General features: G+C 42.3%; 1 protein-coding gene across 6 annotated transcripts in view; it reads right to left on the reverse strand.

Annotated features, from left to right (window-relative positions):
• Positions 1-15,283, reverse strand: part of HECW2 (HECT, C2 and WW domain containing E3 ubiquitin protein ligase 2) — a 392,473-nt gene that overhangs the window by 120,749 nt on the left and 256,441 nt on the right. For all 6 annotated transcript variants that reach the window (XM_040475725.1, XM_040475723.1, XM_040475726.1 and 3 more), the window contains 4 exons: positions 14,337-14,479; positions 9,633-9,733; positions 7,612-8,961; positions 6,491-6,586 (listed from right to left, as the gene is read on the reverse strand). In XM_040475725.1, the coding sequence (XP_040331659.1) occupies positions 6,491-6,586; positions 7,612-8,961; positions 9,633-9,733; positions 14,337-14,479 (1,690 nt within the window). The remainder of the gene's footprint in view (positions 1-6,490; positions 6,587-7,611; positions 8,962-9,632; positions 9,734-14,336; positions 14,480-15,283) is intronic.

Raw genomic sequence — 15,283 nt, forward strand, 5'->3', positions numbered from 1 at the left:
AGTGACTTCTAGATGCACTAAAATTTGAGGAACACGGACATAAATTTCTAAGAATTTAAAGCAGCTAATTTACCAGATAAACCCATGGAGTTCATGCTAAATTTCTAAGAGGTCATGAAGTACAGGCTTACAAGACACTAAACTTCAGCCTAAATATTCTGAACTGGAATCCAGGAGCGAGTGGACTCACAGATGCCCTGTGCCCCCTTTAAATAGGTGCATGATAAGGGGAAGTCAGAGTTAGAAAGTGTGTCAAAATATATACCAAAGGCTACTGTCGCAGCATTAATCCCTCAGCAGGGCACCAGAGGGAGGTAGGACAAGGAAGGTCTTACACATTTTCAACTTTCATAATCAGCATATGTGGGAAGGAAGCAGGGGTCATCCCTTCGATCCCTCCTCATCTCAAAATGCTTCTTTCTCAGTCCCTTCACACTAGACCTTGGCCCCCCAGTGGACTGTCTGTCCAGCTGGCAATGAGGTGAAGAAACGAACACATCTCAGAGAGCACTGAGATCGACAAGAAGATCAATGACTAGATAGAATGACATTTCAGGGGACTCGTGAACCACATGAACCAAGGGGGTGAGAGAATCGTGAGTAGGGCTGGAATTAGTTGTAACTGGGTTTAGAAAGATGAAGAACCTGAGGGGCTCAGTCAGTTAAGCATCCGACTCTTGATTTAGGCTCAGGTCATGATCTCACGGTTTGTGGGTTCGAACCCGGCATTGGGTTCTGCGCTGATAGCATGGAGCCTGCTTGGGAATCTCTCTCCCTCTCTCTGCCCCCTTCCCCACTCATGCTTGTGCTCTCTCTCAAAATAAATAAATAAACATTAAAAACAGGAAAGAAAGATGAAGAACCTGAACATTGTGAAGTAAATGTATAAATCAACTATAAGAAATTATAACAACCATGGTCTCTCCACCAAATGATGGGATAATGAGGTTATAACGAGCTAAAGGTACTTCTGAGGAAAAAATTAAGCTTTGCGATAGATGTTGGACAACAACGTTTAAAAGATTAGTTTTTCCTTATTTTGACACTCAAGGAGGTAACCGTTTGTACCAAGTACAAAAGCAAGTTAACTTCTCGGTGACTTGAGGGTCAGCATGGTAGGTTCACTTCCCCTTCAGGAGTGGGGGTCAGTAATCGGAAGGGGGCACAAAGAGACTTTTGGGTGCCAGTGACGTGGCATCCAGTGCACACATGCCCTCAGTTTGGGAGAATTCAGCAGGGAGAATGTGCTCTTTTCTGTGTGTACACTATGTTTAAACAAAAAGTTTTTAAAAATCTCTCAAACAAATGCATATGGTGGGCCTTAATATGGTGGGTCAATTTTTAAAGAAAGTAGCTTTTAGATTAAAAGCATCAATTCTTGGGGTGCCTGGGTGGCTCAGTCGGTTAAGTGTCCAACTTCAGCTCAGGTCATGATCTCACAGTTCGTGAGTTCGAGCCCCGTGTCGGGCCCTGTGCTGCCAGCTTAGAGCCTGCAGCCTGCTTCAGATTCTGTGTCTTCCTCTCTCTCTGCTCCTCCCCCGCTCATGTTCTGTCTCTGTCTCCTTCCAAAATAAATAAAAACATCAAGAAAAAAAAATTTTTTTTAATAAAAAAAAAAGCGGGGCACCTGGGTGGCGCAGTCGGTTAAGCGTCCGACTTCAGCCAGGTCACAATCTTGCGGTCCGTGAGTTCGAGCCCCGCGTCAGGCTCTGGGCTGATGGCTCAGGGCCTGGAGCCTGTTTCCGATTCTCTGTCTCCCTCTCTCTCTGACCCTCCCCCATTCATGCTCTGTCTCTCCCTGTCCCAAAAATAAATAAACGTTGAAAAAAAAATTAAAAAAAAAAAAAGCATCAATTCTCCTCTCATAAAACTAACTTTTAAGCTTTAGAAAATAAGAGCTCCTAGCCTTGAACATAGTAGAAAGTGAGATTAATTATACCTTTCAGAGTCACTGCCGTCTTTTTAAACCTTCATGTCAAAGGATGCTTTAATAATGAAAGTGCACAACCACAAAGAATGATAAACATTCTCCTGCGTTCTTCCAGACCTGCCCATTGGAAGCCACCGCCTAAATAATACAGTAATCCTAACAACATGGCAATAATCCTGGGATCCTACAAGAGTCTGATAATCTAGACTGTTCATCTTGTATCTAATCCTATTCCTACCCTTTTAGAGGGAAAACACTTACTTGATAGTTCTTTATTGTCCCCAGTGCAGCAAGGGATTAAGTGACAATTATACTGGACCCAGGAGGAGAAATAAAATCGTTTTTCAGAAGGGGCTAAGGGAGCCATTCTTTTTTCTTTCCGCTTATGTTAATGCTAAAATGACCAAGATTTGTCTTGCTGATGATGTTCTGGTGGGCTTCAGCCTGAACTGCCTCCAGCTGCCAGCACCATCAATCACCTCAGAAGAAGATAAGCACATTCTTAAAGTGCTCAGTGCATATTCAGATTTAAGCCAAAGGCTCTCCATACTGCCAAGCTGCGCTTAGGACGCTTAGGACGCTGTGGGGGCGGGAGGGGGCGGTTCTTAGGACTTGGAGGGACCATTAGACCATCTGTCAGTCAGAGGTTAGAGTTACCCAGTCCACAAGGTCCTATCGCAGGATCCACGGCCTAAAGCAAGGGTAAGGCTGTGAAAACAACTGGTCGAACATCTTTACAGCTGTGCAGTCTTTGTCAGTCCAAGACAAGTTCCCTGATCCTGAGACAGGAGGAGTAAGACTGGAAGAAGCAGCAGAAAAGCCAGGAGAACTGCCGTCCATAAGAAAGGCTCAAAGAGATGTTCAGAGACTAAGTTATAACACTGATGCGTAGACCACCACGTGATCAGCTGTAACAGGGAAGCAGTACAGCAAGGGACACCACTGAATCCCCCTAGCTGAGTTTGTAAATCTTCAGAGAGAAGCACAAGCTTGCTGGGTGCTTTCCTCGCCATGTGGTAATACGTAAGTATTTTTAAGGGGAAAGTAAGCTCAAATAACAAAAACTATTAGGAAAATAAAAAATCAATAATGGGGTGAGGGGGGTATCAAAGTCTAAGACACAATGTGTCAGTAGCTGGCCCTACCTGGCTGGGGAGAAGAAAAAGTGCTTCTGAGTCTGATACAGATGCTTAACAGAGCAAACCTGTCTGGGCTATGCTCATATGGTCACTACAACGGCTTTTCTTACACTTCAGGGGCTCCTAGGTAAGAGTCCTGCTGAGTTCTCTCTCTCAAAATAAATCAGCTAGTCAGTTGATTAGCTGGGGCAAAAAGAGAGAAAATTGAGCATTTTTTGAGCCTTCCTAGGTCTGGCCTCAAAACACTACAATATAATAAAGCTTCAGTGAAACCTCCAAAGCCTCTGATTTAAGATGTTGTTTGCACCTGATAGATAACATACCACAATATAAGCCACTACCTTTGCTGCTAAGTAAACTTTTAGAATTTATACTCATCAACCCACACAACAGTCTAATCTTAGATCAGAATATCTAATAGAGAAGGAAGGCTTAAGACTGTCCCAACTTTTACTAGTATGGGATCTTAAACAAGTTACTTAATTTATCTGGGCTTGTTTCTCCATCTATAAAATGAAAGAATCATTTTAGCCAGTTTCTACCTATTGATCCACTTGACCTACCCCACAAAAATGTAACAAAGAATAAAAATTTCAAAAGCATGCAAAAGCGCTCTGTAAACTGTAAAGCACCATGCAAGTTTGAAGTATTATAATTAATAGTGTTAAAAGTACAATTCTAAGGGGCACCTGGGTGGCTCAGTCAGTTAAGCATCTGACTCTTGATTTCAGCTCAGGTCATGATCTCACGGTTTGTGAGATTGAGCCCCATTGGGCTCTGCACTGACATTGCAAAGCCTGCTTGGGATTCTCTCTCCCCTCTCTTTCTCTGACTCTCTCTCTCTCTCTCTCTCTCAAATAAATAAACTTTTTTTTTTTTTAAATACAACTCTTAGCCTTAAAATAACTAGCCAGGTCATTTAAGGGAAGGACTCATCTGTACACTCCAAGCAGGTGCCCCTTAGCTGAGCCTCCTGGGAGATGCTGCATGAAGGCAGAAGGCACAAGACAGTGTGGAATATGGAAGGCCATAGCTCAAAGTCAGAGGCTGTAGTAGAGTCGCCCAGTTAGGAAAGGAAGGCAGAGAACTGACTAGGTTGGGGATAGACAACTAGCAGGGCAGCCACGTGATGAAATAAACTATTGAAAAGAAGGGACAGACATAGGAGTAGGAGAGGGCAAAACAGTGTTGGGACAGTAATCAGGCATGCTCAGTGTGGGGAGAGTAATCAGGCATGCTCTGACCGTAATCTGTAACCTCTCCTTGATAATATAAACCCCCGTATTTGCAAGTTGCATAAGAGGAATTAAAAAGTTTTCTCCTCTGGGGTGCCTGAGTGGCTCTGTTGGTTAAACACCCAACTCTTGGTTTCGGCTCAAGTCATGGTCTCACGGGTTCGTTAGTTCGAGCCCAGCATCGGGCTCCTTGGGCTGACAGTGCAAAGCCTGCTTGGGATTCTCTCTCTCTCTCCCTCTCTCTCTGCCCCTCCTTGTACACTCTCTGTCTCAAAATAAATAAATAAACTTAAAAAAGAATTTTTCTCCTCTTCATCAGTCATTCATTAAATTAGATATACTATTAAATTCCTTCTGGGCGCCTGGGTGGCGCAGTCGGTTAAGCGTCCGACTTCAGCCAGGTCACGATCTCGCGGTCCGTGAGTTCGAGCCCCGCGTCGGGCTCTGGGCTGATGGCTCGGAGCCTGGAGCCTGTTTCCCATTCTGTGTCTCCCTCTCTCTGCCCCTCCCCCGTTCATGCTCTGTCTCTCTCTGTCCCAAAAATAAATAAACGTTGGGAAAAAAATTAAAAAAAAAAAAAAAATTCCTTCTTTGCTGTGGGAGATAACAACCTATTAAAATAAACTGCCAGTTGTTTTTTATTAATCCTAAAATACATTCTGTGTAATGCAAATATCAGTACTTAAATAAGTGCATTGAAATACCACAAACAGTGGTCATAATTTCAGCGGGAAAGTACCTGTCTTCATTAGTTATAATCTGAAAACCAAAATTATGGTTCAACAAAATTCAGAGTAATTAGATGTGGCCAGGAAGATGCCATTTATCTATACCCTGATGTGATGCAATGCCTCTAAAATTCGAATGACTTACTATTAATCCACATACACATATAAAGAAAGCTCTCCAGAATTCTCTCCTTATGTTCCCAATTCATTTTTTCCTATTATATCGAAGCATCTCCGAGGAATACTTTCCTTTTCTGCCTCTAATCTTTTCTCCAAGGGCAAGCAATAAGGATATTTTTGTTCTCCCATCTGCTTAAAATGATACAATGGTTAATTAATCCCTTGGTCTATTTTTAAAAGTTGCTTAAAATACATACTTCCTATAAGTAACCACCCTCAATTATTGAAATATATGAACAAGGGGAGGAACTGTACGTAACAGAATTTCCAAAGGATCAAGCCAATATTTTGGCCTATTATCATAGTACCATTCAGCTTTTTTGTTAACACTCCTCAAAACAAAGCAGTCAGCATTTTAACTCTATAAATGCATACTCCTGCATCTCTACCTTTCTGCCCCACCACTTTCAAAATACTGAAAGCCAAGGGCATCAGCTTCTTGCTATGGTCACATATAAGATGGGAGAGTAAAGAGGGTGAATAAGAAGGAAAAGCAATAAGGCAGAAAGATACATACTCCAGTACGTTCCTACAAGCAGTATTTACTGAGCTTTGTTACTGTTCATCAAAATGCTTGCTCTTACAGAGCAATATCACTTTATAACAGAGTTTAAATTATGTCCAGATTATGACTGGCCATATCACTCTAACCTTTGGATACAGGTTGCATAACTATTTCCCAGAATCCCTCATTCTCAGCCATCCCTCCTTCAAAGTGAAAAATGAAAGTGAAAGAAATAACATATATTTCAAATCCCCAGTAATTGTCACGTGCCAAATAAATGGTAGACCAATTTCTGAAATTATGAATAGTTCTCTGCATATCCCCAAGGAAAAAATCAGAGCCCTGTATTTAATGATTTAAAATGCTGTTAAGAGAGAGAAGTATATTCCATAGAGTGAGGCTTTGCTAAGAGATTGTACCCATTTGTCTACTAACTGAAAATTCTTGCTGCCATTAGGCGTAATTTTTAAAAGTTTCTATTATAAACCCAATTGTCCCAAATATCTGGATCTGTTTCCCCAATTACAATATTTACTCTGTGGGCATTACAGAATTTACTTTTCCCCCAGCTGCCCACTCGTTCAGCAGAACGGTGCCAGAGAGGAGTCACCAGCTTAGCACTTTCCAGACTACATCTGCTATGTCAAGTGGCAGCCCCAAGGTCCCTTCCTCTCAGGGAGTGGGTTTCCATCTCTTAGGTTCTGTGGAAAGGATCTGCCCGCCATCCTTGCACCCTCTGATCAAGGGGAACCCCTTAGTTCACAGGCGCTCACTTGGGGGAAGAGCCTCGTCCACCCTCTGGTATCGGCTAACATCCTGGCGTACTGAAGGCAGTGATCTCAATGGCTGGTGGCCATTGGCTTGAGAACCTAGGATTAAAGAGAAAAAGGCACTTGGGTATTGTTTTCCTCTTTAGTATCAAAACAGTCTTGTAAGAAAAAACAAAACCCAACCAACCAACCAAACAAGAACCACCTAACATAAATCTTGGAGCTAGTCTCTTTTCTTTCCTTAGTGTCTCTCATTTTCCACATGAGGACCCAGAAACAAAAGAAGAGAACAGGAGATGAATGCTTAGGCAGAAGAGGGTCTTCTAGAGAAATGTCCCTCTGCACCTATCCCTTCCCTCCCCCACCTTTTTCCACCCTGGCTGGACCCACTCATGCACTAATGCTTTAGGGTCACATAATGGCCACAAGATAATGAAGGAAACAAAAACACAAATAAAAGGAGAAGAGGAGGAGAAGGGGATAATTTAGGTAGAAAAATAAATTACAAAATAAATAAATCATTCCTATTTCTGATTCTATGCTATTTAGGCATTTGAAATTATCCTCAGCCTTTCTGATACATCTGTAATAGAACATTTCAAAGGAAACATTCTACCAAGCCACATTCATTGAGACATAATACAAATTTTATGTGTGAATTGGCATCCTGAGATACTAAAAATAGCCTTTTCTTCAAGTGTTCCGAACGCATCACCTAACTTAGTTCACTTTTTCCATACTGCAGAAGTCAAAAATATTACACTTGATGCAAAGTACATATGAAGTTCTGTTTTGAAGGTTTTATATAAAGAAGAGTGACTTACGATGTTCCTGCAAACCCCTGCAGATTACACTGATGTGAAAGCTACTCGCCTGTTTGGTTTTGTGTCTACAACCTCAGGTCCCACTGGAGATTCATGATTAAAATCTGAAGACTGCTATTTCACAAGCCTCTTAATTTAAAAAGAGAAGATCCATTAAAAAAAAAAAAAAAGCTAACTGTTGAACCCCAAGGTGAAGAACTCAGAGAACATGTGACCTGCAGTATAATTTACATCGAGGGACAAAACTTCTCTTTAAGCAGTATGCTTGAGCCAAGAGCCGTGCCGTCTTGTACATCCTACCTCCGGTGGCGCCCTCCTCCTGGGCAGTGGCCCCTTCACAAGCCCCGTGGGCATCCCCGGCATCCCCTTCTTCCTGGGGCTGGCTCTCAGCAGCAGCAGCTCCTTCCAAGCTCCCCCTCCGCTGCCAGACCTCTCCGACCTCCTCCTGGTTAGGTAAAGGGGCCGAGTCTGCCCCTGCCCCTTCCTCCTCTCCAGCGGGCACCTGCACCACAGGTAAAGAACTGGGAGTACGTATGGAATCCTGTGACCCCTCAGCGAGGCCACTGCTGCTGGGCTCTGCTGCACAGGCTCCATCTTCCTCCTCCTGAGAAGAAAAGGCTGGGGTTTCGGGAAACCGTGCGCTCTCAAGAGACGAGCACCGCGTGTCCACCGAGGACAGCTGCGTGGTAACGCTCTCATTGCAGGAGCTGTCGGCGCCCTCCAAGTCGCTCTCGCCTTCCGGCCTGGTGCTGGCCTCGCTCACGCTCTCTGTCCTGGCAGGGTCACTGGGCTCTGTTTCAGAGGACACCTGGGAAGGCTCAGACCCCTGATCCAGGGACTCGGTCTCACTGATGGCCCTGCGGCTTCCTCCCGACGTGTCGGAAGTCCCTGTGTCTGCCCCGCTCGTGGGCTGATCCACCTCTTGAGAGCCACACAATTCGGTGCTGCCCTGCTCAGCGCTCGGTTGAGACTCTGGGCCACTTTCGCTCTCATCTGGGACTGGGCCCGAGGGTAAGGAGCCCTCTGCAAGCTCGGGAAGATGTTCTGGCTTATCCTCAAAGGAAGCAGCCTCATTTGTGGAGGCTTCCTCAATCTCCACTGGGTTGTCTTCTGGCTTGGTCTGCGATGTCAGGCTCACGTCATCAGCTCTTGACGCTCTGCTGAACATTATTAGCCCTCCTTCCTCCTCCAAGGAAGACGGATATCCCAGGTCTTGCTGGAACTCGTGGTCTTCTTCATCTGAGTCGATATGAAGCATTGCGTTGAGCCTCGTGTCGGTGGGAAAACTACTCCTTAGTTTTGGAGAGGCTCCCATGGACCTCTCTGAGCAGGTAGTCGTGCCTGGCCTGGAATGGCCATTGTGTTCAATAGCATCTAAGTAATCATTGAGCGAATCCTGACGTCCTCGGGGAGGTGAGGTCCTTGAAGAAGTAGAGGTTAATTCCTCTGAGTCTATTTCCAGAGTAGAGCTAGTCCTGAAAGAATGCTTGGGGGTCCCATCAGCAGCACTGTCCTCAGAAACTGGCCCATTAGAGCAAAGCGTGCTGTCATGATGGCCCCCCGGCATGTCCTCCTCGTCAGAAGGACTTCCTAGGTCTCCATTCACAGTATTGACTCCAAGTATTGTGCCAACAGCTTCTGGAGAAGCATCTGAAGGGGGAAACGGCATTGATGAAAACAAAGTGGTAATAACAAACTTTTAATGTCCTATTCCTTTACCACCAATCAGTTCAACAATTCAATCATCCCATTAAGGTCTCTTTACAGTATTACTGACTTGCTAAGATTAGCCACTCACGACTAAATGAGTCGGTCACTTTGACACAGGAATTATATATGTTCACTATTACTAGAAATTCTATAGCCTGGTTTCCAAATGTAGGCATAAACCTAAGAGATATTTTTTGATAAACAAGCTTTCATATCTGCTTGGAAAACTTTGGCAGTAATCATTTAAAAGCTATCTTATTTTCACGGGGCGCCTGGGTGGCGCAGTCGGTTAAGCATCCGACTTCAGCCAGGTCACGATCTCGCGGTCCGTGAGTTCAAGCCCCGCGTCGGGCTCTGGGCTGATGGCTCGGAGCCTGGAGCCTGTTTCCGATTCTGTGTCTCCGTCTCTCTCTGCCCCTCCCCCGTTCATGCTCTGTCTCTCTCTGTCCCAAAAATAAATAAACGTTGGAAAAAAAAAATAAAAAAAAATAAATAAAAGCTATCTTATTTTCAGAACAGGACACAAATTCAACTCTATTCACATGCAAACTGACAACTGAGTAAGACCGAACAGTTTTTGGTACAGCGATGTACTTATCCAGACATCTCACCTTCATGCACAGAAGATGTAACCTCCACTTTAAACTGGAGGTACCCACTCACGTGGTCAGCTGGAAGCCTTCGGCCAAGGTTGTAGCTGAGCATCTGATCCCTGTAAGAGGAGAAATACACTGGTGTCAGCCTTCACCTCCTTCAGCAGGCCACCCCCAAATCTTACACATTTCTCTTAAAACTTTCAGACTCAAAAGAAAATAAAAGGCTCAAAGGCACGGTATAGATAGTCCAATGTAATACGATTCATTGGCACAAGGGAATACTTATAAACTCCAGGATGAAAAGAACTCTGTAAGCAGAAAATGCAATACAGTATCACATCACTGCTAACAGTGACCAAGAAAAGCATATTTTGAAGGTCATCAAGGAGCTGTGAAAGGTCTACGGTTTTTGGTATTTTTGACTCTGGTATAAAAGCACAGAGGGCCTGGTTCCTTAGCACTTAGCACAATTGGAAGAAACCGATCCTACGAGCACACAACAGGGAAGGACCATCACAGAGCGGCACGGAGGGCACCATGCTACTGTACTTGAAGTCAGGAGACAGCGGGGGGGAGAAGTGGCTGCCTCTGACAGCTGCTCCAGCTGTGGGAGGCAAGGGGGCCGCTGAACCTCCCTTCCTTACCTGCAGAGCAAGGGGGCTGGAGCGGCTGGCCCTCACACTGGGGGAGCCTGGCTATCAACTGATTCCCAGTGTGCGCTGTGAGTGATGCCAGTGGAGAAGCTAGATGGGCTGCTGTGGAGGCATCTTGCTGCCTCACTAAGAGGCGTACTCGAGGGAACCACACCAGGGCCCCATCTTGGCCCCCCACTCCAGCTACCAGCCTCCTTAAGGATGGAGGTGTCAAATCTTTTGTAATTCTGCATTTGTTTGATCGAAGTCAAATGCAATTACATCATTACCTTGTAGGAAGCAACTTTCATTCTGAATCTGATGTATTCTTAATTAAGGAAAATAATCAAAGGGATACCAAATCACGCCATCTCTGCTCTCACACTGCCCTCTACTGGCAACTTCAGAAGGAAAACAATGCCTCGACCTAATACCTGCACCACGGTACAGTTTAGAGCCTCTGGTCTGCCATTTGTTATGAATGTATGTAACTATTTTGTTTGTTCGTCTCTACCTTCTTGGCACAATTCCAAATGGATGTCATCCATTTAAAAGAGCACAGGCTACTATAAAACCCCACTTCAGCTGTTAGTCTTCTGACTTCATGAGAATTTCTTAAAACTGTAAGATGATTTCCTTTTCTTCTTTCTTTTGCTTTTCTTCCCTAGAAACATTGTCATATTTTCTTTCTCAACTGACACTTTGGTTTCCCACTTTGAGTGCATGATGTGTGCCAGGCACACTCAGCTAAGGGCTGTGCATATACCATCTCTCAGCAACTGCGTGAGGCAGGTGCTGGCTCTGTTTTCTAGAACAGGAAACCAAGGCGTGGGGAGGGTAAGTGACCTGTCCGAGGCCAGACTAGTAATGAGCGACAGACCCAGGATGAGATCACAGATTCATCTGACACAGAAGCCCCTGCTCTGTAGTCATCATACTACCATCTCACTTTACATATTCCCAGTGGTTCTAGGCTGCTTTCAGGAGCATGCATTTTAATGACATAATTTACTCATGGTTCATCGAAACGTGCCTGCTTTTATAATGCTTTTCCTGCTTCAACTGGTATTTACAAAGAATTCTGCAAAGGGATACACAGGCATTCCTTACTACTAGACATAGTTACGTTACTTTTACATTAGAGTGTTCAAATAACGTTATATAATGATTGTAATCTGCATAATAGCAGGGGCGTCTCTTTCTTTCTCTTACCACTGACTTCCCAGTATTTAGATAGCACCTAACACACAGAGGTTCTTGATCTTTGCCCACTAATGCATGAATCTAGCAGCACATTACACGGACCTGCCTTTAACACTGTGGTTCCTCGCCCATCTCTTTGGGTATTAAGTCCTGGCAAAAATAAAATCTTCATTTCTCTGTTAAAAATAAATTGATCCTCCTCTTCTCCTCCTCAGCCAGTAAAATTAAGGTATTGAGGCTGATGATGAAGATTTATAAAAGTGATGGATTTTAGCGAGGAAATAAGAGTTTAGTAGGAATTGTAAGAAAGAACTGCATCCATCTGTTTTGCTCACTGACACACCCCCGATACCAAACACAGTGCTTAACATTTCGAAGACACTAAATATGCATACACACATATTTGTTGAATCAATTAATTAACAAATGAGACTCTTTACTCGGAAAGAAGAATTTTAACAAGTGTTAGTACTGTTTATTTACCAAACTGGCAAGATAATTCAACTATTCAACCTACAAATACAGGAAATCTTCCCTCCTGGGAGATTCCGAGTCAAGGGTTTCATCCCTTGCTGGGTGCCTGTCGGAAGAGTCACCTGCCTTCTCGTTCTTACCCAGTCTTACCTGACTCATCCTGTCTCTTCCTGTGATACACTGTTGTGAGCAATATATTATGTATCATTATGATACATAATTGCAAAGAATAAGTGCCAAAGTACTCTCACTACTTGAGACATTCTCTTTCTAATGTAATCAGAGGGGTTGACAAAGCATGGGAAAGTGATCTGCATTTTGGACAAACGCAGGCCACCCTGTAAAATGTTACATTCAAACAAATGCCTTCAAAATAGGCACTTAGTAAGGATTCTATCTCATTCTACAAACCACATTCTGTAAAATCTCAACTACCTCAGAGGATTGCAATGTACCAAACATATAAGTAATGAGAACCCAGCACTTTTCAAGATGAATTAATCACTTGATGGAAGGCAATCATCAGATCAGGAATACACATTTAGGTGTTAACAGCTGACATACTAGTATGTAGTGTCATTCTTATCTAATAAAGCAAATCCCCAAGTATCTGTATCAGGCAATGCTTTAAATATACTTATACAGAAACATTTCATAATTCCAATATTTTACAAATTCATTCTGGACTTCCTTCCAGTGCACATAAATTCATGACTGGCAGTTCTCTAAGTGTCCAGTTGTTTAAAAGCTGAAATGAAAAGCCAACAAGTCAACAAGTTTCATGCACTGAAAAGGTTTTATTTTGCCTTGATCATTCTTACTGGTGTACATAAATTCATACTTTTAGCAAGCGTGATATATAAATTATATGATTATAATTATATACATTAAATGACAGATATACTGTATTTACCCTAGTTCATTCTGACTCTCTAAAATCTTTCACTTTCTAGAAATCCTAAAAATAACTTTTAAAAAACTTCCTCAAGTATAGTATCTCTACCAGAAGCAATAATTGTGATTTCCTAGCTTTTATCAGATAAATCAGGCTGCTAAGATTTCAGTATAATATTTCTACTTCATGTGTCCTGGCTCAACCACACATTTCATGGTCTCTGATGGCCAGAGAATTACAATCCATTAGAATCTCTTGGTTTCAGATTTTGAAGGGGCCTTTGAGATCCACTGATCGCAACACTGTATTTTTCAGATAAGGAAATTAATGCCCAAGTAAATTATGACTTGCGAAACAGAACAGTTCATTTGTTACAGAGTGAATGTGAATGACCAGCCTTCCTTAGTTAGCTGGAATATCACACTGCTGCCCATCCTTAGGGCGCTGCCAGGATCTAGAGCAGAGGGATCTGAACTCGCATCCCAGCTCTGCCTCTTGCTTGCTAGCCTCACATTCCTCATCTCTGAAATGGGTGTAATCACATTATTTACCTCCCAGAGCTGTTGGGAAGATTACGGGGGCTGATGCGAGGAACGTCTTTAACCCCTGACACAGAATAAGCTCTCGGCATCTTCTTACGCTGTTTACTTTTATTTTTTACTTCTGCTGCTACTACTTATAGTCTGCTGCTGCTGCTACTGTTACTGCCACTACCATTTGTTCATGTTCTGACAGTGAAAAAGATACAAAACAAGATGCCCCATCACCACTACCACTGTTACTGTTGCGGTATGTTCACAAGGTTGCCTACGATGAAAAAGATACAAGAAAAGTACCCTGAGTGCTACCTCAGAGCAGCAGTGTTATTGAGTTTGTTGGAAACTACCAAGTAAAAATATACCTACCATTTATGATAAGCGATGTTATGATTTAACTACTTTATTCACAGTTTACAAAAAGCTCATAGAAAGAAAACAGACATCAAATCACATTTTAAAATTCTCTCAGTGAGTAAACTTTAGTTGCCTGAGTGAATGTGTAGGTAGGAGCTTTACTATAATATCTCCTGTGAGTCAAGGTCTTGTTTTAAATGGCCCTGAAACAAGGTGGTTTTGTTTTTCAGGAATAACGAGTTGTCTGGATGGGATTAATTAGGATAAGGGAGCTGTCGACCTGAAGCTGGAATCCGGCTCTGGGGAGAAGCTTTTACTGCAAGATTTCAATATCCTCAAAAACAATTGAGTACTATGACATCTGACACTGACATGCTAATGGTAAGCACATCTTGGAAAAGACAGATACAATAAACAGAAACAACAACAACAAAAAAGGTATATAATGAAAACAGAGCCTTCTGTCCCGCACAGTTTAATGAGTATACGAACACTTTAATTTTAAAAGAATTACCTTACCACTTCTTATCACTAAGATAAGTCCTAGGACTACAAAGTTTCATTTCAGTCGCCTCTATGCAAACTAATCTCAACAAGATCCCTCCAAGTGGGGGCTGATTACCCAATGGCTTGCCGCTCCAGCAACCTCTGGACTGGAATGGTTAGTTTCCCCAGAAAACGCTTGATGATAGGACGGCTCTTGGCAAATTTGTCTTTAATTTCAATTTCCAAGACATCAGTAAGAAGCGCAAAAAAGGAATATTTCTGAAAATAAAAACAGATAACGTGGTGATTCAAAAGGAAGACAAATATGAAATTATATCATTTTATTATTACTTAGAAAATGGGCTCTCTCAAATCCTAATGACGACACCCAGAGTCCACATTGCTAGAAATATCTACAACCATTGTCATTCTGAGTGAATGATCAGCATTCACAGTGATTACAAGGCCTCAGTTAAGGACCTGTCACAAAAGAAGCTTAGGATCCTGGTTCAACAGTTTTAGGAGACGTTATCAAATATTAAACTGCACAATACAATTTTAGCACTTACTATATTTATTGTATCTCAATTCTTTGAAATTTAATATCCTGTTATTGGACAATTTCACATTAACCACTGTAGTTGATTAACAGCAATTTTAATTCTTAATCCCATGGTATTTTGAAATTATACAGCATAGGTTAAAATATCTTTCACTTAGTGGCTAAAGTAGGAACACCTACAGAATACTGTGGTTTCTTTTGACAAATATGAAAATAAAACGATGCTTAAAGGCAAATTACTTAATTTAAAAGGCACACAGGGTCATTTCTTCTGAGACAGAAAAATAAAAATATGAAGCTAACATAAGTTTTGTTGTTTTGCCTATTTAGCAATGCCATTGGAGAAAATCAGACTGGTTATTAATAAGAATCTAAAATAAATATAAAGAGCTTTATTCGTTTACAAAGACTTTCACATACATTACCTTCATGTTATCTTTAGAAAGATAACATTTTCTTTTTCTTTTCTTTTAATGTTTGTTTGTTTGTTTGTTTGTTTGTTTGTTTGTTTGTTTGTTTGT

This window comes from Herpailurus yagouaroundi, unplaced genomic scaffold (assembly GCF_014898765.1).
Source record: "Herpailurus yagouaroundi ecotype Mexico unplaced genomic scaffold, PumYag 140, whole genome shotgun sequence".
Lineage (NCBI taxonomy): Eukaryota > Metazoa > Chordata > Mammalia > Carnivora > Felidae > Herpailurus > Herpailurus yagouaroundi.